This window comes from Esox lucius, chromosome 3 (genome assembly GCF_011004845.1).
Source record: "Esox lucius isolate fEsoLuc1 chromosome 3, fEsoLuc1.pri, whole genome shotgun sequence".
Lineage (NCBI taxonomy): Eukaryota > Metazoa > Chordata > Actinopteri > Esociformes > Esocidae > Esox > Esox lucius.
Genome location: NC_047571.1, coordinates 36,205,212 through 36,233,089, shown reverse-complemented (window position 1 = coordinate 36,233,089; position 27,878 = coordinate 36,205,212). Strand labels below are relative to the sequence as shown.

Sequence of the window (27,878 nt, the reverse complement as noted above, 5' to 3'; positions counted from 1 at the left end):
GAAGGAAAGAGAGGAAGAGGGCGGCGAACCCTCTCTATCCGAACAAAGACGTCATTCCAGTGGTCAACTGCGACTCCCGCGGACTTCCCCAAAGTGAAGTCTTGTTCAGCTCAGTACGTCCGCCAAGGAAAGACAGAAAAAAAGGATTGTTAACTTGGATTGTTCATGTTCCATCATAGTTAATTTAATCTGTTATACCATGAATTGGGGATCAGCTGGTATTTGGTTGACATGGACGATTTTCTCTCTGTTGTTTATCGTTTCTGTCACCATCGAACAAAACCTCCCGAACTACAACCTTTTCCAAGGAACTGCATACCGGAGTTCGGGACACAGACAGTCACAGAGGAACAGGTTCGTTTATCAGTTAGCTCTTTTCTTTTATATATTTTTCAATCAATTAAATATATTTATTAAGCCCTTTTTACATCAGCAGTTGTCACAAAGTGCTTTTACAAAACAAGCCTATTTACATTATATTAGAGTTCTGATCTGTTAATATGATTGTAATTTTATTTGAGCAATAATATGAGTTGTCAGTTTTCTGCTTGAAATGAGAACATTTACTTTTACAGTATGAATTATTCTATATGGAATTGTTACGGAGTTTTGCATTGACCACTTACAAAACAGGACATGCTATAATTGGCTGTGTCCATGCAGCCTGTCTGTTGGTCTGTCTGTCTGTCTGCCTTTCTGTCTGTCAGTGGAGGTGGAATGTGACAGAGACCACTCACTGCTAATGTAATGGTTGTCCATAGCTTCACCTCCAGGATTCACACAAATACACAGATTTACGTCTATCTAGTAGTTTGCTTTCTCCCTCTGCTCAGTTGTTTGTTTCAGACAATGAACACTTTCTATTTGTGTTTAATTTGAGAAATTCTCAGGCCTGGGGCTGGAGATTTGTTTGTTGTATGCTGGTTGGTTACCAAAGATGCATATAACTATTGTTCTCTCCATTTGTTGCCTCTCTCTCTGTCTTTCCCACATCCATTCCCTCTCTCTTCCCTTATAGGAACTGGTGTGCTTATGTGGTCCATAAGAATGTGAGCTGTACGGTCCAGGCGAACGCAGAGAGCTGGGTGGACGCTGAGGCAGCACCATGCCCAACCCATGACCCAGACTGTGAGCAACAAGTGATGTAAGTGTCCCAGGAGGCAGAAAGAGAGGGGGATGGAAGAGGGGGATGGAAGAGAGGGATGGGAGAGAGGGATGGGTGGAGGACATTGAGAGAGGGTTAGATGGAGATGGAGAAGGAGGGGTGGAGGACATTGAGAGAGGGTTAGATGGAGATGGAGAAGGAGGGGTGGAGGACATTGAGAGAGGGTTAGATGGAGATGGAGAAGGAGGGGTGGAGGACATTGAGAGAGGGTTAGATGGAGATGGAGAAGGAGGGGTGGGGAGGGAGAAGCGTTTGTAGAGAAAGGAGATACAAATGGATGGATCGGAGAGAGTTATAAATGGGGAAATGGAGGAGTTGAGAATATGGAGAGAAAGGGGTGTAACAGTTTGTAATGGAATACAGCTGTGAGTCAGCCTGTGACCAAACTAGAACCAGTCCAAGACAAGCCTGGACACCCCTAGAACTTTTAACTAACCCTCATTTAATGCTTATTTAACCTGGCCAAAGACATTTCTATTGAAAGATAACAAGACACAAGACCACATAAATAATGTTAAATATTCATGACTGTAGACTAAGCACTGGCCCTGTGGTGATTGACACAGGGACAGACTCCCCAGGCTCCAGGACGGATGATTAATGACTGGGATTCATCCAGTTAGATTGAGTCATGTAGAGTAGTTAGCTGTGTCATTTCTGGGTTGTTTAATTGTCTGACCAGAGAGTGTGAATGCTAGCTGGCTGACTGATCAAAGCTTTGACAACATCAGAGGATCAACACACATTTTTACACACCCATTAGAGGTCAGCTCAGATGGTGGTTATTATTAAAACTATTATAAAACTGTCACATTTATTTTCAAAATGAAGTGTCAATCAGAGCTAATTTACAATACCTTCAAAATAAGCAAGCAAGCAAGTTTATTTATATAGCACAATTCATACATTGAAGCAATTCAATGTGCTTTAAAAATAAAAATAAAATAAAAAAAATACAATAACATAAAAACAAATACTCAAATGAAAACATCAAAACAATTGAAAATATCATAATAATAAATAATACAATAAGAAAACTTATAAAGATAAAAAACGGGATAAAAACATAGGAAGCTATAAGGCTAAACAGTGTGGTTAAGTTTAAGTGCTCAGTCATAGTCACGTGAAAAGAGAAGTGTTTTTAACCTGCATTTAAAAATTTATACGTTTGGGGCACGTCTAAGATCTACTGGTAGTTTATCCCAGTTGTGTGCAGCATAACTGTTAAACGCAGCTTCTATTTAGTTTGGACTCTGAGCTCTACTAGCTGACCTGTGTTCATGGATCGGTTTATATTCTTGAAACATTTCAGAAATGTATTCGGGTCCTAAACCATTCAGAGATTTATAAACTAAAAGCACCACTTTAAAATCTATTCTGTAACTGACTGGAAACTAATGCAAAGATTTAAGAACCGGAGTGATGTGCTCTGTTCTATTGGTCCTGGTTAACATTCTAGCAGCAGCATTCTGAATGAGCTGCAGCTGTTTTACAGTCTTTTTGGGGAGTCCAGTTAAGAGGCCATTACAGTAGAGATAAAAGCATGGATGAGCTTCTCTTGGTCTTTTTGGGACACCAAACCTTTGATTCTGGCTATATTTTTTAGATGATAGAATGCTGTTTTGGTGACCGCTTTGAAATGACTTAAATGTGAGGTCTGAGTCAATCAGGACACCAAGATTACGCACTTGATCCCTGCTTTTAAGGGCCAGAGAATCCAGCTCTTTACTAATACTTATTTTATTTTTGTTGCCAAACACAGTAATCTTTTATCTTGGTTTAATTGTAGAAAATGTTGGTTCATCCAGGTATTTATGTGCTCTATACAGTGACACAGAGAATCTATTGAGCTGTTGTCATACGGTTCGAGAGACATATATATTTGAGTATCATCGGCATAGCTGTGGTAGTTAATGTTGTTCTGTAGAATTTGGCCCAGAGGTAGCATATAGAGATTGAACAGAAGCGGTCCGAGAACTGATCCCTGTGGAAATCCGCATGTCATAGCCACCCTATCAGATTCATGATTACCAATGGTGACAAAGTAACTCCGGCCATCTAGATAAGATCTGAACCAATCAAGGACTGTCCCGTAGAGTCCTACCCAATTTTCCAGCCTATCTATAAGTGTTCTATGATCTACAGTGTCAAATGCTGCACTGAGATCTAATTGAACCAGAACTGTTATTTTATCAGAATCAGTATTCAGCCGTATATCATTTAAAACTTTAATCAGGGCCGTTCCAGTACTGTGGTGAGGCCTGAAACCTGACTGAAATTTGTCTAAGAGACTGCTTGAGGTCACAAAATTACTGAGTTGATTGAAGACAACCTTCTCAATGATCTTGGCTATAAAAGAGAGATTTGATACAGTTCTATAGTTGTTTATTATAGATGCATCCAGTGTTCTCTTTTTTAATATGGGCTTAATGGCAGCTTTAATGGCAGCTGTTTTTAGAGACATTGGAAAAATGCCTAATTGCAAAGAGTTATTAACTATTTGCTGCCTCGAGACAGCAAGGGGAAGCTTTAAGATGTTGAACAGTTTTTTCTAGTGATTTTTGATCAATTGTATTAAAATGCGACATAATAACCAGTTGTCTTGGTGGTCAATTGTCTTCCTTTAAATGGCAATTGTCTTCCTTCAAAGTGGATCACATTGTTTTGAATCATTTGCTTTAGACACACGAAGGACAGTAGAAAGAGAGACTTGGAGATATTTGTATTAGAGAGAGCAGGAGAGAAAGAGAGTTGAGGGAGAGTTGTAGAGAGAGTTGTAGTTGGAGAATTGGATAGTTGGAGATCGATAGTTATAGAGGGAGATAGTTGGAAAGAAGGAGTTGGGTAGAGAATTAGAAAATTCACAAAATTTGTTAAACACTGATTTGAGACTCCCAGAATACAACACAATACCCCAAATGATGAATGTAGAATTTGGACTATAATGAATGTAAAGCAGAATTAGGACTATAATGGATGTAAAGCTGAGGTAGAACTATAATGGACGTAAATCTGAATTAGGACTATAATGGACGTAAAGCTGAAGTAGGACTATAATGGATGTAAAGCTGAGGTAGAACTATAATGGACGTAAATCTGAATTAGCACTATAATGGACGTAAAGCTGAAGTAGAACTATAATGGATGTAAAGCTGAAGTAGGACTATAATGGATGTAAAGCTGAAGTAGTACTAAAATTGATGTAAAGCTGAAGTAGGACTACAATGGATGTAAAGCAGAAATAGGGCTATAAAGGATGTAAATCTGAATTAGGAATATAATGGATATAAAGCTGAAGTAAAACTATAATGGATGAATGGTCTGAACTAAAAAGATTAAAAGAAAAACGTTTTTAATGCTACTCTAACCAGAGAGTACACAATACCTGACCACTGTGAGAGAAAATTTATAAAATACTTTCTTGACTGTGTACTGACACAATGGGCATGGCTTTGACTGTATGCTGACTCAGTTAACATCACTTTGACTGTGTACTGAATCAGTGGGGATGGCTTTGACTGTGTACTGACTCAATGGGCATGACTTTGACCTTGGACTGACTCAGTTAACATGGCTTTGACTGTGTACTGACTCAATGGGCATGGCTTTGACTCTGTACTGATTCAATGGGCATGGCTTTGACTGTGTACTGACTCAATGGGCATGGCTTTGACTGTGTACTGACTCAATGGGCATGGCTTTGACTGTGTACTGACTCAATGGGCATGGCTTTGACTGTGTCCTGACTCAATGGGCATGGCTTTGACTGTGTACTGACTCAATGGGCATGGCTTTGACTGTGTACTGACTCAATGGGCATGGCTTTGACTGTGTACTGACTCAATGAGCATGGCTTTGACTGTGTACTGACTCAATGGGCATGGCTTTGACTGTGTACTGACTCAATGAGCATGGCTTTGACTGTGTACTGACTCAGTTAACATGGCCTTGACTGTATACTGACTCAGTTAACATGGCCTTGCTATTGAGAGGCGTAAATAAGAAGACATGGCTCTCCAGACAAGACTATAAGCACACTGTCTGTAGAAACAGAGCTGTACAGTATAGACACATTTTCTTCTCAGATTATGTTTATCCACAAAGAATTTGAAAAGAAATTAAACATTAATAAACGACTGTATCTGCTATGCGAAGTACAGTGCAAGCACACACCTGCAATGTATGTGACCCGTTGCCATGAGAAAAGGGCAACCTGGGATTCTTCTTTCGCTTTTCCGTTTTGGTAGTGAATGCTTGAGTAGACAAGGAAGGAACCGACGGTTTGCCATCTTGGTCTCTAGCTGCCATTATAGTTTCTTACAGTAAATAAACTTCCATCCTTACGGCATGCTTATGCTATATATAATATCATACAGGTAAGTGTTCACAAAATAAGCCTAGGAGGAAAGCCTGCCTCGCAGAAGGCGACTGGCTGTAACGGGATTGGATGGGAAGTATTGGCGTGCTAAAATAATGAAATGACATTCCACTGGCACTTAACTTTTTATTTACTGAATAAATCCTATCTAGTGCAGCTTTACAAAGTTATGTTGGCATTAGTGTTTAGGGTCACCCTGATTGGCTATTGGTGTTAGGGTATCACTCTGATTGGTTGTTGGAGTTAGGGTATCGTTGATTGGCTGTTGGTAGAACAAACAATATTTACAGAAAAAGTTTTAATCATAATGCTGTATAAAAAACAGCAAAGAGTAAAAAACATGAATCCCTTCATCAATGCAATTCTTCTGTTTAAAAACTGTTAACCTTCTCGACAGTACTGAATACTAACATTGACTGACAAATTAATAATTATATTGAAGCCAACCAAATGGGCCCAACATTTACATATACACAGCGGTCCCTGCTGAAAAGTAGTCTGTGTGAACATGATAATCACTAAAATTGCTGTGTTTGTTTAGTACACCTAAGGGACAGCGCAGAACTTGCCAGGCCCAATTCTAAAAACATGAGGCCACTAAGGGAATAACACAGGTGTTTAAAGCAATGTACTTTGTCTTGTGTTTAATATCTGTGTCTTATTTGGTCTGTACACTGTATTTCTTTTCTGTTTGTTTTGTAATTATTGATCCTGAATTGTATGTGTTAACATGTGTATGCAGTTCACGTGTACGCCATGTGATTACAGTTCGGTTCTGCGATTTCTCCTAGGTATCGTACACGGTTCCGACCAGCCTATAAAATTTCTTACAAGACTGTAACTGAGCTGCAGTGGAGGTGTTGCCCGAGTTACCAGGGACCTAACTGTTCTGAGCTGAAGACTGCTGCCAACAGACCAGCCAGAACGCAGGCTCAGAACGCAAACAGCCAGACACTACCAGCCAAGACACAGTCCCAGGCCCAGAACCATGCAGCATCACCACACTACCCTCAGACAAGATCCATTCCTGGACAGACCAGACACACACTAAGTAAGACAAATACTGGACCAGGACGATACAGGATATATTACTTTTTGACTGTTTGAATATTTGGTTATTTGACTGTTTGAATGATGGGTTGTTTGACTGTTTCGCTGTTTGACTGTTTGGTTGTTTGAACGTTTGACTGTTGGGTTGTTTGAATATTGACCTGTTTGACTGTTGGGTTGTTTGACCGTTTGGTTGTTTGACTTTCGGGTTGTTTGAATATTGACCTGTTTGAATGTTAGGTGGTTGACTGTTTGGTTGTTTGACTGTTTGGATCTTGTGTTGACTAACCTGTATCTGGGGTCTTCTGTCCCAGGCCCAGAGAGGAGGGAGACAGGTGGGTACGAGCGTAGGCATGGCGGAGGAGTAGACAGGGTGCGTCTCCTGGAGGGGGAGGTGCAGCGTCTCTCAAATACAGTGGGGGCACTGCAGGCTGCGATGACGGGACTGAGCTCCACTCTGAGGACGGACCTACAGGAGGACACATCCAAGATGATTGTCACCCTGTTGAACAATCTCCGACCTCGAGCCTCTGACACAGAATTGGTGGATGACCACCTGGGATCAATAATCGATGGCCACCAGGCTACCAGGGGATCAGTCCATGTGGATCGGGGGCTGGAGACGGTCTTGGCCAGGCTGGATGATGTCAACACCTCCCTGAATAAAAAAGGGGACGCTCTGGAGGAGCTGAGAGGAATTGTAACCTCACACAGCGGACAGATTCGCCTGCTGCTAGATTCTTCTGGCCAGTCCCATCAAGGGCCTGAACCCAACCCTAATCCAGCTGAGGCGGGAGCGCCCGTTGACCTGGAAGAGGTACTGAAGAAATATATTGATGGGCAACTGGATACTCTGAGGAAGAAGCTGGAGGAGACAATGGAGAAGGAGGTGGAGAAGGATTTGGAGAAGCTGCAGAGATCCTGTGAGGGGAGGATAGAATCAATGGAGAGGAGTTGTGAGGAGGAGCATAGGAGAGGACTGGTCAGTTTGACTGAGATGGTGGACAACAAGGAGGCACAGCTGAAGAAGGAGATCAGGGAGTTGAGACTGGATATTGCTGCCTCAGACCAGCCAGGACGCACTCTGAGAGAGACTGACTCCATGCCCAGCTCCAGGCAGACCGACATGGCTGGACATGGTGAAACGTCACCAGGTGTCCTGCCTGCTGTCCAACGCGGTGACCTGTCTGACCTTTGGAGGGAACTGGAGCGTGTGGCTGAGGCCCATCGTGTCTTGAACGCCCGCATGGACAATGAACTGCAGTACCTACAATCACCACACAGGGAGATAGAGGGGGGTACAGGGACGTTAGAGGGCGAGGTGGGTGCAAGGTGGGAGGAGTTGGAGGCGCGTCTGAATGTGACAGAACAGAATGCAGAGGTCCACTGTTTCTACATTGAAGAGAAGCTGACTCATGCACTAGCGGAGCAGGGGGTGGAGCTACGACAGGTTCTGGAGGAACGAGTCAAGCTCTTAGAAGATCAGTTTACCACCATGCTGGTTGAGCTGAACAATGGCTCATATCATGCTGGGGCTTGGAGCAGCATGGATCCTCTACAGGTATGCTACAGCAGATAACCATCAATGAGAAGAAATGGTAACTGGAAGACTGTTCCCAGATCCCAAGTACCATCTGCTGGCATTGGTTCAGGCATTGCATTTGTATGTTTCTGTCCATGGTAACAGATGATGTTCTGTTCTCTCCTGCAGGCTGAGGTGAACAACAACAAGTTCCTTCTGCAGGGTCTGGACGAGAAGGTGAATGCGGTGGCTAAGCTCTGCGCTAGCGGCTGTGGTGTATCTAATATTGAAGTGCCCAACCCGGGAGGGACCTTCGACTCTAGCCTTAGCCTTAAAGTCGTGGACAGCATGGTAAAGGATCTGAAGCTATGTCGAAATGACCTAGACATTCTCCACACAGACGTGTCGGCTAACTCAGGCAAACTAAAAGTACTTGAGGAGATTATTGACAGGCAGCTGTCAGGGCAGCATCCCAGCATTCAGACGGTCGAAGACCTCCAGAGGGAGATGATCACTCTGAGGGATAACATGGGAGGTTTGCGTGGGACAGTGATGGGGCTTGGAGATGATATGAGCAGGTACACCAAAGACCTCACCCGGATCAACCACACCTGCTGCCAGGCCAGGCCAGGTAGTTTAGAGCTTGGTGCCACCAGAAGTCCAGTTGAAGTGGTCTCCAAAGAAGAAGTGGAGGATATGAAAACCACACTGGACAGCCTCACTAACCAGGTAGTTATCTAGTAATCATGGTACTTGTTAGTAATTGTGCTGTTCTCCATGTTCATATTTGGTTAAAGAGCTGAAGCGTAACAGGGCTTAATGCAGTATCTTGTTAATGAGCTGAAATGTTACAATGCTTTACATAGTATCTTAGTAAAGGGTTGAAATGTTACAACAGTTGATACTGTATCTTGGTAAAGGGCTGAAATGTTACAACAGTTGATACAGTATCTAGGTAATGGGCTGAAACTTTACATCGATTTATACAGTATCTTAGTAAAGGGCTGAAACGTTACAACAGTTGATACAGTATCTTGGTAAAGGGCTGAAACGTTACAACAGTTGAGACAGAATCTTGGTAATGGGCTGAAACTTTACAACGATTTATACGGTATCTTAGTAAAGGGCTGAAACATTACAACAGTTGATACGGTATCTTGGTAGAGGGCTGAAACATTACAACAGTTGATACAGTATCTTGGTAAAGTGCTGAAACGTTACAATGCTTTATACAGTATCTTGGTAAAGGGCTGAAACGTTACAACAGTTGATACAGTATCTTGGTAAAGGGCTGAAACATTACAACGCTTTATACAGTACCTTGGTAAAGGGCTGAAACGTTAGTGCCAGATAAATGTTTATGTCCATTTTGGATGAATGAGTATTACAGGAACACGTGTGTCACAGAGATTCAGCAAAATCAAGATCACCATACAAATGACGTTATTATAGTTCTTCTTTCACTTCCTCTTCTTCTTCCTCAGGTCCAGACTGAACTCCAGCGTTGCTCCAGTGTGCCTCATGTTGAGGGGCGTGTCCTGCGCCTGGAGAAGGTGTGTGATCAGCTAGACAGGGTGTCGGCTGGGGTGCAGGGGGTTAAGGAGGGACTGGAGAGGCATGTTGCTGGACTCTGGAACCATGTCAGCAGGGTCAACACAACACTGCAGAGACAGGCTGTTGACATCAGTGCTTTACAGGGCAAACTACAGACGCTACATACCAGGATCACTGACAGCAACAAACACATGGAAACAGGTCAGTAGGATACTGGGGGAATGATGAAAGAAGGGAGGGTGGGTGCATGGATGGAAAGGAGGAACTGGGGCTTTAGGTCCTAGATGGGATGTGTGATTAACAGGGGTAAAGTGGCTGGATAACAAAGCTCTGTTTGAGTTTAAGGAATATGACAAGTATTTGTGTCTGTCTGTCTCAGTTCAACTGTGACCTGAAGACAGCTGTGTCAACACGAGCTGTCCACACTGGTATTGTTACTACGGATCTTTGGCTCTTACAATGGATATTTAATGTCCTGTTTCCGCTCTGAAGTGATTATTTCCTCTAGGTAATCCCCTGTATGAAGCTCTCTTATTGGCTTACATCGGCATATGGAGGTTTTGGACTGGTTACATTTGTTTTGGTTACTGTCCCATTACTGAAAGTTTGCTATAGCTAATCCTTGATCTGGCTCTGGCTTTAGTTCTCTCCCTGAGCAATTGTTCCTTGGGTATTGCTGAATGTGTTCTTAGTGAACTTATGAAAACATTTTAACGATAGTAACAAATATAATAGAAATTAAAGCTGCAGGATCATGACATCATTTTAGCTGTTAGATACCCATATGCACCATATGTCAATAAGATGCACCAAATGCCACATGGATACAAGCCCGGTCCTGTTAAAGAGTGCCCTGAAAGTTTAACCAGAGTTCATATATGTATTAGATTCACAGTCTGCCAAATGGACTCACATCGATGAAGAGATATCGTCATGAAGCCGTTATGGCAACGTGTTGTCAAATTAAATGTACTTCCATGTTACATCTAAACAGTGTTTTGGAAATTGAATTCAAGTTATGTTTATGTTAAGGTTGGTCAATTGGTACTATTGGTGTAGTAATTTCTACTAATTATGAATGGCCACAAATTAATCAGCGATGAGCTATTGTTTCCCAATGCCAAATATGTAGAATAGAATAGATTCTGTAGTGGCAGAAAAATAAAAGTTTGTGCTTTTAGCATAAAATTCTCCCAAACGTAGTGAGGAGAAATACCTATGATATATAGCCGAACAGGTGAAACAAGTGCATCTCCTCATAAAGTTTGTTAGAATTTTAAGCAATAAGTGCAAACCTTTAGTGGAGTGACAGGGTTCAACATTAACACTGGCCCGGGGCCTACACACAGTCACTGGCCCATTCTGGAATTTCAAATTATAGTATCATAGAGTAATAATGGAGTATTCTGAATGTATTATGAAGGCATGTTTCATTGAGTTAAATGCGCCTAATAATGAGAAAAACAGAAACATCTGTGTTTAGATTCTCTTTCAGTAGGTGGTGCTCTGATAACCTCAGGAATGTGGAATGTTTACACTGACCATCAGGCATGGGGGTTTAATATGTAATCTGTGATAGGTCGACACGCCCTTCAATGTATAAAACGGCTAGCAACCAACTTTACAGTGAGATCGATTGAACATGTAACTTCCAGGGGCGACTAGTTATTAGAGGCAGGTGGGGCACAGCAAGAAGAGCGAGGAGGGTAGATTGTCTTAGCTAGCTTGTTAGCTTTACAAATGCCAGATAACTTGAGAAAATTAATAAAGGGGATTTCATACTCGAGCACCGGTTTTAAACCCTTTATTTGGAGGAGAAACTTGAAGTAAAGCGACTTGGTGCCCATCAGCCATGGGATATTATCATCACTCAAACTGCTGGTAAAAGTAACTGCAGGTTTAACATGGAGTGGTTTTTTAAGAAAAAGTGGCTAACGGTTAGCATACAAAAGAAGGCACTCTTCTGTTTTCCATGTCGGCTATTTGTTGGAGATGGTACTTGGTTGAGGACGGGTTACAAAGATTTGAAACATCTTTCTGAGAGGATTGCAAAACATGAGAGCAGCGGGAGTCATCTGGACAATGCTGTGGTATTGGGCTTACTTGGAAGGGTAAATGTCGCAGCCCAAGTTGACAGTGCATACAGGCGCTCCATTGAGCAGCATAACAAACAGGTGGAGGAAAACAGGTACGTTCTCAGTCGGATCATAACATGTATTAAACTGTGTGGAAAATGTGAAACCGCACTGCGGAGGCACGACGGGTCGGTGGACTCCCTGAATCCTGGAATATTCAAATGCATTTTTGAGACTGTGTGTGAGGGCGATTCAAGACTTCAGAGGCACTATGACGCTCAGCCCATCTTCAAAGGGTCATCTAGCACTGTACAAATCAAACTGTTAGACTGTATGTATGAAGTGTACAGGGAGGAGATAGCCAAGCAAGTGGACGAGACATTTGTTGCCATACAAATGATATCTCCTGTAAATCACAAATGGTGGTTGTGTTGTGTTACATGTTGCCTGACAATATAGTGACAGAGAGGTTTTTGGAGTTTGTGGAAGGCAAAGATAAAGCCTCTAGGCACTTGCTGAGGCAACACAGAGACGCATTCCAAGGTACCCGCTGTACAATGGAACTTTAAAAGTAGAACTGTCAATGCAGTTTGGGAAAACTGCGCTGCGCTGCTCCTGTGTATGGAGGACATATGCACAAAACCAGGATGGGATGAGGCCACCATAAGTGAGGCATACGGCCTGTCAAAAAAACTGAAGGACCGAGCCTTTCTGCACCTGCTGTATTTTCTTTTCTTCCTTATGCCAGAATTTAATGTTTTATACACTGCAAAAACGGAGCATTGATGCATCTGGGTTTAGCAGTGTGCTCACCTGTTTCAAGGAGAATGTCCAGAATATGCGGAAGCAAACTGATGAATGAGCTGCCACCATTCACGATGGAACATACGACCCCGGCCGATGAGTAACCAACACAGTCATCTCCCAGGTCATCTCCCAGGTGGAGCAGAGGTTTTCACAAAGTGACCACCTGATCGCTGCCAAGCTGGTTGACAGCTCGCTCTTCTGCACCGCCACACTGAGCTTCACACTGGTAAGACGGCCCTGTCTCTGTTAAGATCCATCCATGAGAACAACCTAGAGGAGGCTTTTGCTAAGACCGTCACTTTGCTGAAAATTATCATAACAACATCTGTTACGACATCCGAGTCAGAGAGGAACTTTTCCACCTTGAAAAGGGTAAAAACCTTCACTCGCAATACCATGGGACAGCTGCTACTCAACGCATTGGCCATGTTATCCATCGAAAGCCAGCTGATTCAGCAGCTACATTACTTCATTCCCAAAGTAATCGAAAAGTTTGTTCAGAGGATGAACCGCTGTGCCACCTTTCTCTTCAAGTGAGCCCTCAGCCTTGGTGAGTGAAAGCATATTTTATCATCTTGCCTTTGTGGTGCTGGTCCGTGCATTGGTCATATTTTTGTGCTTGATCGATTGATATAGATGGTGATGAGTGTCAGTGTGTCCATGCTTATCTATTAAGATTGTTGTCATAGAATGGATCTGTATCCCTAAAAAGTTGTCATTCTGCTTTGTTGTGGTCTTCAGTGGTGTTGAGCTCATTGCTGTTCGCGTATGGCCCTGTAGGCACATTGGTTCTGAGCTTGGTTACATTCCTAATTTAGGTTTATAAATGTGACAGTGGTAATTTTACATGTGTGTGAGAGAGAAGGAGAGCAATTACACAAGAAGGTCTCTCTCTCTCTCCAGTATGTTTACTACAACACCTGGTAGAAGCAAGCCGCTCTGTCGTTAAGTGTTTCGTGGACCAACGCTGTTTGTTGATGTGTTAAATAAACACATCAGTAGCAGGAGGGAGTTTTGTAGCTTTACTGGTATGTATCCTATATTTTGAAATGGTTTGTGCCCCACCAATTTTTACATATAAAAACGCCAGTGGTAACATCAGACAACTCTGCTGTAGTGCTTTTAATAAAGCTTATATTTCTTCCTTGATTTTTGACCAAGTACATTCTTACTAAGGTATCCACTCTACAAACTATATATCCCAGCATCACTCTTCCCTGCTTTTTCTCGCATTAAAATGTGTCTGTACTGCTTCTTCTCCCGCCTCCATGTAGTAAAGTACCGGTGTTGCTTTTTCACCAATAATATTCGATGGCTTGGCTATTTTGACCAATAATAGTTCATAGTGCATTCTACAAACCCGATTCCAAAAAAGTTGGGACACTGTACAATTGTGAATAAAAACAGAATGCAATGAATTCAAATTTCAATATTTTATTCAGAATACAACATAGATGACATATAAAAAAAAAATCTAAAAATGTATCACTTTAAGGGAAAAATAAGTAGATTTTAAATTTCTTGGCATCAACACATCTCAAAAAAGTTGGGACAAGGCCATATTTACCACTGTGTGGCATCCCCTCTTCTTTTTATAACAGACTGCAAATGTCTGGGGACTGAGGAGACAAGTTGCTCAAGTTTATGAATAGGAATGTTGTCCCATTCTTGTCTAATACAGGTTTCTAGTTGCTCAACTGTCTTAGTCTTCTTTGTCGCAACTTCCTCTTTATGATGCGCCAAATGTTTTATATGGGTGCAAGATCTGGACTGCAGGCTGGCCATTTCAGTACCCGGATCCTTCTTTTATGCAGCCATGACATTGTAATTGATGCAGTATGTGGTCTGGCATTGTCATGTTGGAAAATGCAAGGTCTTCCCTGAAAGAGACGACGTCTGGATGGGAGCATATGTTGTTCTAGAACTTGGATATAACTGTTTTGATAAGCATTGATGGTGCCTTTCCAGATGTGTAGGCTGCCCATGCCACACACACTCATGCAACCCCATACCATCAGAGATGCAGGCTTCTGAATTGAGCGCTGATAACAACTTGGGTTGTCCTTGTCCTCTTTGATCCGGATGACATGGCGTCCCAGTTTTCCAAAATTAACTTCAAATTTTGATTAGTCTCACCACAGAACACTTTTCCACTTTGCCACAGTCCATTTTAAGTGATCCTTGGCTCAGAGAAAACGCCTGCGCTTCTGGATCCTGTTTAGATACTGCTTCTTTTTTGACCTATAGAGTTTTAGCCGGTAACGGCGAATGGCACGGTGGATTGTGTTCACCGACAATGTTTTCTGGAAGTATTCCTGAGCTCATGTTGTGATTTCCATTACAGTATCATTCCTTTATGTGATGCAGTGCCGTCTGAGGGCCCGAAGATCACGGGCATCCAGTATGGTTTTCCGGCCTTGACCCTTACGCACAGAGATTGTTCCTGATTATCTGAATCTTTGGATGATATTATGCACTGTAGATGATGATAACTTTAAATTCTTTGCAATTTTTCACTGAGAAACACCTTTCTGATATTGCTCCACTATTTTTTGCCGCAGCATTGGGGGAATTGGGGATCTTCTGTCCAACTTGACTTCTGAGAGACACTGCCACTCTGAAAGGCTCTTTTTATACCCAATCATGTTGCCAATTGACATAATAAGTTGCGAAATGGTGCTCCAGCTGTTCCTTATCTGTACATTTAACTTTTCCGGCCTCTTATTGCTACCTGTCCCAACTTTTTTGGAATGTGTAGCTCTCATGACATCCAAAATGAGCCAATATTTGGCATGATATTACAAAATGTCTCACTTTCAACATTCGATATGTTATCTATATTCTATTGTGAATATATTAAATAAAAGTTTATGAGATTTGTAAATTATTCCATTCCTTTTTTACTCACAATTTGTTCAGTGTCCCAACTTTTTTGGAATCGGGTTTGTAGAACAGGACCCGAACATCCCATCGTACAAGCAAAGCGAATTCCATCATTATTGTCTTCGTGGAAAGAACAATTTCTGTGGGTTGAAAACAATAATGGCAAGAGACACGTTCTGCCGGACCTGTCGTGCGTTCCCAAAGAAAGCCGATAATGCAGGTTCATCTTAAAAGTGAACAAACAACTACCGAAAACATGCTCTTAAGTCCTTGCAGCTTGTGGTGTGTATTGTGGCCATATGCACATGGCTTATCAGTAAGCGTCATGTTAACTACGCCTGCCTACGCGCTCACCAGCAGTGACACGCAACAATCCTGTGAACCAGGCTACTAGATTTCATGTCATATCAAATGCAAGTATCTTCATGAAAATATGATAATGATATATTTTATTAAAAAGTAATCATGTACTTTGCATCATATTTATGTAAACAGCAATTGCTTGTATCAGCTCATGTCTCACATCACATGCAATACTGGGGTATAAATCAATATTCTGATGACTTGATATTTACATACAAAACAACTGTTTTTGTTTTTTATTCAGTTCGGGGGCCAGTGAAAATCATTTCAGGCCAGTAGAATTCAGACCAACTGGCCTGACAGGGCCAGTGAGAAATAAAGTTAGTATTGGACCCTGAGCACCGTATAGAAAGGTTGCACTGACAATGGCTCTGCGTTCTGTTCACTCTGTTGTTTTTTTGTTTATTACTGTTAACATTGTATTATTTTTGTTAATGCTGCACTGTTGCTCATACAGTACAATCAAAAAGCACTTGATAAAGGAATACAGACTTTTACACTACTTCTCTGAAACACCTGCTGTGATTCCTTTGTCCTGCTGCCAATTTGTTTACCAATACGCAGACAGAGGAGAAAGAAGAGAGGCAAACGTTCCGGTATCCTATGTACAGTGGGGAGAACAAGTATTTGATACACTACCGATTTTTACCGGTTTTCCCACTTACAAAGCATGTAGAAGTCTGTCATTTTTATCATAGGTACTCTTCAACTGTGACGGAATATAAAACAAAAATCCAGATAATCACATTGTATGATTTTTAAGTAATTAATTTGCATTTTATTGCATGACATAAGTATTTAATACATCAGAAAAGCAGAACTTAATATTTGGTAAAGAAACCTTTGTTTGCAATTACAGAGATCATATGTTTCCTGTAGTTCTTGACCAGGTTTGCACACACTGCAGCAGGGATTTTGGCCCATACAGACCTTCTCCAGATCCTTCAAGTTTTGGGGCTGTCGCTGGGCAATACAGACTTTCAGCTCCCTCCAAAGATTTTCTATTGGCTTCAGGTCTGGAGACTGGCTATGCCACTCCAGGACCTTGAGATGCTTCTTACGGAGCCACTCCTTAGTTGCCCTGGCTGTGTGTTTCAGGTTGTTGTCATGCTGGAAGACCCAGCCACGACCCATCTTCAATGCTCTTACTGAGGGAAGGAGGTTGTTGGCCAAGATCTCGCGATACATGGCCCCATCTATCCTCCCCTCAATACAGTGCAGTCGTCCTGTCCCCTTTGCAGAAAAGCATCCCCAAAGAATGATGTTTCCACCTCCATGCTTCACAGTTGGGGTGGTGTTCCTGGGGTTGTATTCATCCTTCTTCTTCCTCCAAACACGGCGAGTGGAGTTTAGACCAAAAAGCTCTATTTTTGTCTCATGACCTTCTCCCATTCCTCCTCTGGATCATCCAGATGGTCATTGGCATACTTCAGACGGGCCTGGACATGCACTGGCTTGAGCAGGGGGACATTGCGTGTGCTGCAGGATTTTAATCCATGACGGCGTAGTGTGTTACTTATGGTTTTCTTTGAGGCTGTGGTCCCAGCTCTCTTCAGGTCATTGACCAGGTCCTGCTGTGTAGTTCTGGGCTGATCCCTCACCTTCCTCATGATCATTGATGCCCCACAAAGTGAGATCTTGCATGGAGCCCCAGACTGAGGGAGACTGACCCTCACCTTCCATTTTCCAATAATTGCGCCAACAGTTGTTCCCTTCTCACCAAGCTGCTTGCCTATTTTCCTGTAGCCCATCCCAGCCTTGTGCAGGTCTACAGTTTTATCCCTGATGTCCTTACACAGCTCTCTGGTCTTAGCCATTGTGGAGAGGTTGGACTCTGTTTGAGTGTGTGGACAGGTGTCTTTTATTCAGGTAACCAGTTCTAACAGGTGAAGTTAATACAGGCAATGAGTGGAGAACAGGAGGGCTTCTTAAAGAAAAACTAACTGGTCTGTGAGAGCCAGAATTCTTACTGGTTGGTAGGTGATCAAATACAGATGTCATAATAAAATGCCAATTATTTTATTGCATGTTTTAGATTCCATCTCTCACAGTTGAAGTGTACCTATGATAAAAATTACAGACCTCTACATGTTTTGTAAGTAGGAAACCGGCAAAGTCGGCAGTGTATCAAATACTTGTTCTCCACACTGTACCTGGTATGGACCCAACCAGCGTGGCATGATGTCATGCAGTTGGTCTTCCGCGCCCCAGTAAACGTTTTCCAGAACTGGAGCTTTCCTTAGCCTCCATCCTCTCGGTTGGAAGTTGCCTTCTCCATTTCATGGCAGAATCATCAGGACTAGAATTAGTCCAGCTGTCAGGAACCAGGCATCACTGTAGACGTGCGGCACCCCAGGGTAGAGTCCGCTCGTAGCTTTAGGACAGTCTGTGTGTGTGAGATCCATCTTTATCTCAGCCCGCCTCACAGTTGTCCTTTAAGCAAAACTCAGTCTCTCTGGGTCCAACCATTCTTATTGCTGAATCGCTTCCAAGGGTGGGGGATGGTCTACTAACCTAAGGATAACAGATCCTAGTCTTGAAGAATGGTCCCCTTATCAATTAGGGACACATTGGTTTTATCTTGAGAAACAAACCAGCTAGGTAATAGCAAGCAAAACTTTTTGTCTCATCATTCACCTCAAAGAATCATCTGTTAACCATTAACATTCCAATGATTGCCTACTAGGACAGAAATTAAGTACAAACGTATACATGTCTATAAAAATAATGAAGAGTCATTGAATATGTAAATAAACATGGAATTGACATTTCCGGTTCTTTCAAGTCAAAACCAGAATAATGAACACCAAGTATTCAATGTAGCTGAATTAGAATACCCAATTTTGATAATTTCACCAGTAAGTCTGTTTCTCTTCTAAAGAGTCCAAACAAGTCAAAAACCCATTTCAAACAGCCCCCCACCCCACACACTGGTATTTGTGTCAGTGAGTTGAGCACTCCAGGGGGTCTGTACCTCTCTACAAATGTAAAACTTCTCAACTTGGTTTTCTAGAATAGCACTTGATGCAGAATTACTTTCATATCACACCTTAGTAAACATGTAAGGAATAACAAAAATGTGCTCCCTGCACCTTTTTACCCCCTTATTCCATAATGCATTAGATTAATATGATTACTTCTAATCAAATATCAAAAAACAAACTGAATAGTCACATTCTCATACTCACTATTCATCCCATCAAATTAGTAATTTCTTAGCCAAACCAAATCAAAATGGTAAGATGTATTGTACTCAACCATAATCATGTTAGATTTTGTATAAACCAAGGTTTTTTCCAAAAACTCAAATTAGACAAACACTGTGAACGGACACTAAGGGATGCTGATTTTAACACATGCCAATTTTCTGTTATAACTATGGAAACATAGTTATACGTAACTCTTTAAGTACAGTCCCCCCTGCTTTCACAATAGAGTCAACAGAAAATGACTCCAAGCGTGAAAGCATAACCATTACAGGATGGACATGAAAAGAAAATTGACAGTTGGGATGAATCTAACATTCACTCAGTCAAAACTTGCAAAATGAATACCCATCAAAAACAAATGTGAAAATGATAAAAACATCCACAAAGAAAATATAAAAACAACTGTGCCACACGGTCGCTCGTGTGAAGGAATTATAACCCATAAAACCTATAGACAAAGGTGTCTTACCCAGTGAAACAACTCCCAAATTAGCATATATACATTTGCATTTCCACAGGCAACGGCCAAACTAAGTTGTGACAACATAAACATCACGACTCAAGTAACCTCCTAAAGTCTAGGGAATTTGTCCAACTCTAATGCATGTCTATGTTACACCCAATAGCAGCGGTCAGCCAAAACCAAAATCACAACTTCCATGCATATTCCATGCAGCGACACCAAGATTATTCTAGTTATTAACAATGGGGGATGACTTTGTTGCAACAAGTATGTAGCAAAACCATACATTTCGACATGAAAGCTATTGAGAGGAAAACATAGTTAGCTTGCACTAAACGTTTGGTTAACCCAAAACTGAACATACTCATGTTGGGGAAATTACCACAGGTGAGAACAGTCAGAACACTCACATGTAATAAACTACTTTGATTTGAGGGGGAAAGGTTGATAGAGAAAATCTGACAGACTTTATGGGTCCCAATGGCATCAATTTGGCAAAGTTCATAGGTCCCAGTGGCATCATTTTATCAGACTTCATGGGGAGGGGTACCTATTTACCAATTTACAAGACTGTAGGTCACATGGGGTGGGCGTGGAGAGCTTGGCATGATAGTAGATTATTATAGCGCCAACATGAGGCTGAGTGGCATGATGTTACGTGACAGGGTGGGGCCTTTGGCACTAAACCACCATTTTGGTCGCTACCAACTCACAACGCTTTGAACATTTGTACCAAAGTGGCAGAATATGTATAATAATTGTGACAAAAACAATATGTTTAATAATAATGATTAAACCTGCAATTTATGTTTTTGACACACTGGCCTGGGCAATGGTACTTTTGTAGATGTTGATTTATTTAGGGCAAATATCTATTTAATGGCTGGCTATTTGGTACAGTTTTATTAGTTGTTTTTCATCAATGTCCTTCAGTGCTCCACCCTCAACCCACCATTGAACAGTGAAGTAATGATCTCAGCTCTAACAGACAAGGTCTGGACCTCATTAAGACCTGACTCACTGTAAGAGCTGGAAGCTACAGAGGAGAGGAGTGCTATGGAGAGAGATGGGGTTTGTGGAGAGGAAGGAACAGATTGGGGGAAATGAAAAGGCTGAGGGAAGGAGTGGGTGAGGAGAGAGAAGTCGGGGGGAGGAAAGGAGGAAGGTTCAGGGAACTAGGAGGATGAAAAGTAAAAAAGTAATGGCGCCACACCTACTGTTACACTCTGCTCAACTGTGATGTCATGACAGAGGTGATACCCCAGAATTTATTATGGATGTCTCTCTGTGTGTCTGTGTATTATGGATGTCTCTGTGTGTGTCTGTGTATTATGGATGTCTCTGTGTGTGTCTGTGTATTATGGATGTCTCTGTGTGTGTCTGTGTATTATGGATGTCTCTGTGTGTGTCTATGTATTATGGATGTCTCTGTGTGTGTCTGTGTATTATGGATGTCTCTGTGTGTGTCTGTGTATTATGGATGACTCTGTGTGTGTCTGTGTATTATGGATGTCTGTGTGTCTGTGTATTATGGATGACTCTGTGTGTGTCTGTGTATTATGGATGTCTGTGTGTGTGTGTGTGTATTATGGATGACTCTGTGTATTATGGATGTCTCTGTGTGTGTCTATGTATTATGGATGTCTCTGTGTGTCTGTGTATTATAGATGACTATGTGTGTGTCTGTGTATTATGGATGTCTCTGTGTGTGTCTGTGTATTATGGATGTCTCTGTGTGTGTCTGTGTATTATGGATGTATCTGTGTGTGTCTGTGTATTATGGATGTCTCTGTGTGTGTCTGTGTATTATGGATGACTCTGTCTGTCTGTGTATTATGGATGTCTCTGTGTGTGTCTGTGTATTATGGATGACTCTGTGTGTGTCTGTGTATTATGGATGTCTCTATCTGTCTGTGTATTATGGACGTCTCTGTCTGTCTGTGTATTATGGACGTCTCTGTCTATCTGTGTATTATGGATGTTTCTGTGTGTGTCTGTGTATTATGGATGTCTCTGTCTGTCAGTGGTTTATGGATGTCTCTGTCTGTCATTGTGTTATGGATGTCTCTGTCTGTCAGTGGTTTATGGATGTCTCTGTCTGTCTGTGTGTAATGGTCTGTGTGTGTGTGTATGTGGACTGGGAATGGGAAAAGTGCTATAACTAAGTGAAATGTAACTATGGTGTTATACACCAGACAGAGTTTCTCCCTGGTGGTTCTGGCTCCAAATCATTCTGTGTGTGTTTGTTTCTCTGTGGTATTATGTGTGAGTGTTATTGTACTGTAGTCATTTTTCTGCTCTGTAATAATACTCCTCCCACACTCTCATTAATCTCTCACCCTCCTCTCCAATCCGATTCCTCTTTCCCCTGGTTTCTCCCCCTCCACACATTATCCCACAAACAACCACACAAAAGGTTACACACAGACATAGTCACACACACAGAGGACATCTGGAAATATTCAGAGGAGGCTGACCTACCTACTCTTAGCTGTGTGTGAGTATGTTTGTGTGTGTGTTTGTGTGTGTTTTCTGTGTGATCACCACACCCTTCCCACCGGCCTCTAACAGATGTACAGTTGTGTTCTGCCAGTTGGTTCAGACTCACTCTGCCAGTTGGTTCGGGCTCACTCTGCCAGTTGGTTCAGGCTCACTCTGCCAGTTGGTTCGGGCTCACTCTGCCAGTTGGTTCGGGCTCACTCTGCCAGTTGGTTCGGGCTCACTCTGCCAGTTGGTTCGGGCTCACTCTGCCAGTTGGTTCGGGCTCACTCTGCCAGTTGGTTCAGGCTCACTCTGCCAGTTGGTTCAGGCTCACTCTGCCAGTTGGTTTGGGCTCACTCTGCCAGTTGGTTCGGGCTCAGTCTGCCAGTTGGTTCGGGCTCAGTCTGCCAGTTGGTTCGGGCCCAGTCTGCCAGTTGGTTCGGGCTCAGTCTGCCAGTTGGTTCGGGCTCAGTCTGCCAGTTGGTTCGGGCCCAGTCTGCCTAGGGTTGGGGAGGTAAAGTGTAGGGTGGGGGTTAGGGTTAGGGGGTACCGCCATAACCTGGGGATCAGCCCCTCTCTCTGCAACTGGACTTTGGACTTCCTAAACAACAGACCCCAGTCTGTCAGGTTAGACAACTTCACTTCCTCCACTCTGATCCTGAACACTGGTGTTCCACAAGGCTGTGTGCTGAGCCCCCTCCTGTACTTCCTCTTCACTCACGACTGCGTCAAGTTTGCAGACGACACCTTTATGGTAGGCCTGATTAGTGACAATGACGAGTCAGCCTACAGGGAGGAGGTTAAGCACCTGGCGGCATGATGCGCTGACAACAACCTGGCCCTCAGTGCAAAGAAAACCAAGGAACTCATTGTGGATTACAGGAAGTCTAATTAAATTGTGAGTTAGGACCTATACACTAACGTTTGAATTAACCCATTTACCCTATCAGAAGTTCCAGGACAGAGACGCAAAGATTTTTGGAGCCTATTGACTTGGAGAAAAGGACATTGTATTCTTCCTAATACTCTTCTTTTTTTTTTTTTATAGCTTATTCATGTCACCTATCAATGGACAAACGATGCATGTGTTTAAACTGTGAGTCTGGACCTATGCATTGGCATTTCAATGAACCCATTTACCCCATCATGTGTTTAAACTATGAGTCTGGGCCTATGCATTGGCATTTCAATGAACCCATTTACCCCATCATGTGTTTAAACTATGAGTCTGGGCCTATGCATTGGCATTTCAATGAACCCATTTACCCCATCATGTGTTTAAACTATGAGTCTGGACCTATGCATTGGCATTTCAATGAACCCATTTACCCCATCATGTGTTTAAACTATGAGTCTGGGCCTACACACTGGCATTGACATCAGCTGGGTAGCCCCACCAGAACCCCCGGGAGAGATCCGCAAAAACTTGCCGTTTTTGTAGCCTATTCACCAGGCGAAAATGATCTTGTATTTGTCCAAAAACTCCTCTCGCTGTTAGGCTCTTTGGTTTATCAGTTCATCTGGTTGCCTTTTCACTATCCAAGTGTAATTGTTCTTTTGTACGCTTTCAATTTGTACAGTTATGGTTACAGACTCTCTCTCCACCTCCCTACACTCATATTAGGAGTGTAATTAATTTGCCAAAAAAGAGACAAAACACACAATAAACAAAGGTGAAGATGAATTTGACTGATAGTATTATATTATATTATATTGCAATAATATTGCAATATCTATAGAAAATATTATTTTGGCCAAGATAATCATGTAATGAAAATCTGATATTGTGACTGCCCTGCTGAAGAGTTGGGAAGCCATCCTTAAAAGGCTTGTTTTGTTACAGTTAACCTGTTTTTCCATTTTGCATGGTCCTGGTATGATGAGGTCACAGAAAACACCCATCATTATGATACTCCTAATGCCTCTCCCTCTCCCTCAATCTCAGGTGTACCAGTGAGACCAGGTTCTGTACCCGACCAAACAAGGTCCAGGCTAAATCAGATTCACATCCCAGTCATTATCCCCATTCAACCCCCTCCCGATCCATCCAGGCAGCCCCTCCCCAACCACCCCAGCCTCAGGCTACCCCTGCAGCCCAGACAGCCTGGCAACCCCTCCCCACCCCACCTCCTACCTAATCGGCCTACGGTCTACCTGATGCCAAATCAACCGAGCCAACCCAACCAACACATCATAACTGTGGTTCCTCATCAGCCCAGCCCTCCCTCCAACCAGCCCCATCGGGTTGTGGAGGTGGGAGAGGCCGGTCCACCGGGCTTCATGAGGAGGGTGACTGTCAGGAGAGGATCAGAGAACTCAGCCGGCACACCTGTTGAAGGATTCGCTGGACCTCCTGGTCAGTATTGGAGAGAACTATCACAATGTTATCAAAATGTTATCTTAAATGTAAAACCTTATGAAATGATATCTAAACGTTATCTTAATGTTATCCAGGGCACGTCTCTCCACTGAAGCCAGTCACCTTCAATAAACCTGAGAAAATCCATAAACCTGAGGCAATCTATAAACCTGAGACAATACATGGTTTGTTTCCATTTTTCTCAACATTGACCTTGAAGAAATAATCAACTTAAGGACACCAGTTGAATGTCTCAGTTACTAACTAGTGTGGGAGTTACTAAGTTACCAATGGCTCATTACATTTATCTATATCAGTTACACATAATCACATACAAATTGCAAAATAATGGTCTGTTGCACACTTTGTACATACAGAGCAAAATAATGGTCTGTTCCAAAATTTGAGGAACACAAAGTGTGTAGAACCACATTTTAAGACATCACTCCATTGCTGCATTTGGGAAGTTTGTGTGAATTCTGGACACAGAAACATTCAGATTGTATCCATGAGTTGTGACTCATATAGATGAAAGGCCTTATTTCCATACTCCCCATATGTGTTTAACTACCCGCTATCTAAGACATTTAATTTCTTAGGGAAACCTACTAATTGTTTCCTTTGTTAATGTGGACTGGAATGATCATGTGTCTTTCTGTAGCTAAAAAAGCCTCCTGGTTTCCAGTGTCACAGACTTCCCTGGCTACTCCAGGTAATACTTGAATGCTCCGAAGGGATTAGTGGGACGACTAAGTGGATGACAGTGGATGATTTAAGAGATGACTGTGGGAATGATTGAAAGATGACTGTACGGATGATTGACGGGAAGATAAAAGGGATTATCGAGTGAAGGACTGTTTCGATGTATCAGTGTCTTTAGTGTGTCTTTTAGACTGTATGTTTAATACTCAGTGTCTTTAGAAGGTATATTTAAACTGTCTCTCTCAGTGTCTTTAGATGGTATATTTAAACTGTCTCTTTCAGTGTCTTTAGATGGTATATTTAAACTGTCTCTCAGTGTCTTTAGACGGTATATTTAAACTGTCTCTCAGTGTCTTTAGACGGTATATTTAAACGGTCTCTCTCAGTGTCTTTAGATGGTATATTTAAACTGTCTCTCAGTGTCTTTAGATGGTATATTTAAACTGTCTCTCTCAGTGTCTTTAGATGGTATATTTAAACTGTCTCTCTCAGTGTCTTTAGATGGTATATTTAAACTGTCTCTCTCAGTGTCTTTAGACGGTATATTTAAACTGTCTCTTTCAGTGTCTTTAGATGGTATATTTAAACAGACTCTTTCAGTGTCTTTAGATGGTATATTTAAACTGTCTCTCAGTGTCTTTAGACGGTATATTTAAACTGTCTCTCAGTGTCTTTAGACGGTATATTTAAACTGTCTCTGTTTTTAGACGGTATATTTAAACTGTCTCTCTCAGTGTCTTTAGACGGTATATTTAAACAGACTCTTTCAGTGTCTTTAGATGGTATATTTAAACTGTCTCTGTTTTTAGACGGTATATTTAAACTGTCTCTCAGTGTTTTTAGACGGTATATTTAAACTGTCTCTCAGTGTCTTTAGATGGTATATTTAAACTGTCTCTCAGTGTCTTTAGACGGTATATTTAAACGGTCTCTCTCAGTGTCTTTAGATGGTATATTTAAACAGACTCTTTCAGTGTCTTTAGACGGTATATTTAAACTGTCTCTGTCTTTAGACAGTATATTTAAACTGTCTCTCAGTGTCTTTAGACGGTATATTTAAACTGTCTCTCAGTGTCTTTAGATGGTATATTTAAACTGTCTCTCAGTGTCTTTAGATGGTATATTTAAACTGTCTCTCAGTGTCTTTAGACGGTATATTTAAACTGTCTCTCTCAGTGTCTTTAGATGGTATATTTAAACTGTCTCTCAGTGTCTTTAGATGGTATATTTAAACTGTCTCTCAGTGTCTTTAGACGGTATATTTAAACTGTCTCTCAGTGTCTTTAGACGGTATATTTAAACTGTCTCTCAGTGTCTTTAGACGGTATATTTAAACTGTCTCTCTCAGTGTCTTTAGACGGTAGTCTCCAGATGGACTCGTTCTCCTTCTCGGCTGGTCTGACACACCAGTTGTTCTCTGGGGAGATTGGAACCATCCGCTTCAATAAGGTCCTGGTCAACGATGGAGGACACTACAATGCTGTCACAGGTAACACACACAGACAGACACACACACACAGACAGACAGATACACACACACACAGACAGACACAGACAGCCAGACACACACACACACACACAGACACACACACAGTCTCATGTAAACCAACAGTATGAAGCAGGTAACAGCAAACCAACAGTATGAAGCAGGTAACAGTAAACCAACAGTATGAAGCAGGTAACAGTAAACCAACAGTATGAAGCAGGTAACAGTAAACCAACAGTATGAAGCAGGTAACAGTAAACCAACAGTATGAAGCAGGTAACAGTAAACCAAATTGCCCAATATGTCCCTCTTCCTCTCGCTCTCTCCCCCCAGGTATCTTCACAGTACCAATGGAGGGGCGCTACCTGATTTCAGGCATTCTGACGGTTCAACAGGGAGAGGGTCTGGAAGCTGTTCTGTCTGTCTCCAGCCGTAGTGTCCAGAGGCTGATGAGTTCTTGTTCTGAAGCATGGACGGGGCTGGGAGATGGAGGGGCCCAGGAGAGATGTCCATGTGGAGGGTCTGTCTCATTCAGTCTGATCCTGTCCTTGAGAAAAGGAGATCGGGTAGGTCTTGTCCGGACCGCAGGACAGCTAGCGACAACAGAATCCAGAGACATCCTGTCAACGTTCAGCGCCATCTTCCTCTACGCCCCTCAGACAATCACCAGATAGTTTGTTACTCCTGACCAATTAAAAACTAGGAATGTATTTATACAGTTTTCAGGACTCCAATCACCTGCAACCTACAGTATTAGAGAAATTATTTACTTTAAAAGAAAAAGATTTTGTTCAATATCTTTTCAATTGTTACTGAATGACTGTCAAAACTGATACCAAAGATAAGTCAAACCAGTAAGGTCATTAATATACATCAGACAATGCGTGTATTGGCTTTCTTCATGTTCAGTTTCATGTTCTTGTTCAGTTTGTCTTGTTGAAAATGTTTTCCTAAATTAACATTTATAAAATATCATATATACTTATTTTTTTGTTAACAAATCTCAGAGGATCAACTACTGTATATTAAAGGAGAAGAGTGTAATACAGGTTCTTCTGTATATCACCATGACCAAGCATCCTGTGTCAAACTGATCTGACTTTAGTAAAAAAAAAAAAAAGATTCATTATGAGGTCTCAAGTGACTCTGGTTCTCTAGAGTCATGTCATTATATAGTCTCCAGTGACTCTAATTCACTAGAGTCATGTCATTATAGTCTCTAGTGACTCTGATTCACTAGAGTCATGTCAGTCTCTAGTGTCTCTGATTCACTAGTCATGTCATTATATAGTCTCCAGTGACTCTGATTCACTAGAGTCATGTCAGTCTCCAGTGACTCTGATTTACTAGAAAGTCATGTCATTATATAGTCTCCAGTGAC

The 27,878-nt window shown here is 42.0% G+C and overlaps 1 protein-coding gene across 5 annotated transcripts; it reads left to right on the top strand.

Annotated features, from left to right (window-relative positions):
* Positions 1-27,573, top strand: emilin2a (elastin microfibril interfacer 2a). 5 transcript variants are annotated; one of them, XM_029119008.2, is made up of 12 exons: positions 6-354; positions 1,019-1,144; positions 6,335-6,594; positions 6,908-8,154; positions 8,305-8,844; positions 9,600-9,870; positions 23,896-24,306; positions 24,405-24,494; positions 24,971-25,021; positions 25,986-25,997; positions 26,372-26,500; positions 26,831-27,573. In XM_029119008.2, exons 1-12 carry the CDS (start codon positions 200-202, stop codon positions 27,169-27,171), a joined length of 3,633 nt encoding a protein of 1,210 aa, XP_028974841.2. In that variant the 5' UTR covers positions 6-199; the 3' UTR covers positions 27,172-27,573. The 5 variants fall into 5 exon arrangements, with proteins under 5 accessions (XP_028974843.2, XP_028974845.2, XP_028974841.2 ...); XM_029119007.2 differs by lacking the exon at positions 25,986-25,997 and having other exon boundaries at positions 7-354; positions 26,360-26,500; XM_029119010.2 differs by lacking the exons at positions 25,986-25,997; positions 26,372-26,500; positions 26,831-27,573 and adding an exon at positions 25,328-25,952 and having other exon boundaries at positions 1-354.
* The last annotated feature ends 305 nt before the right edge of the window (positions 27,574-27,878 follow it).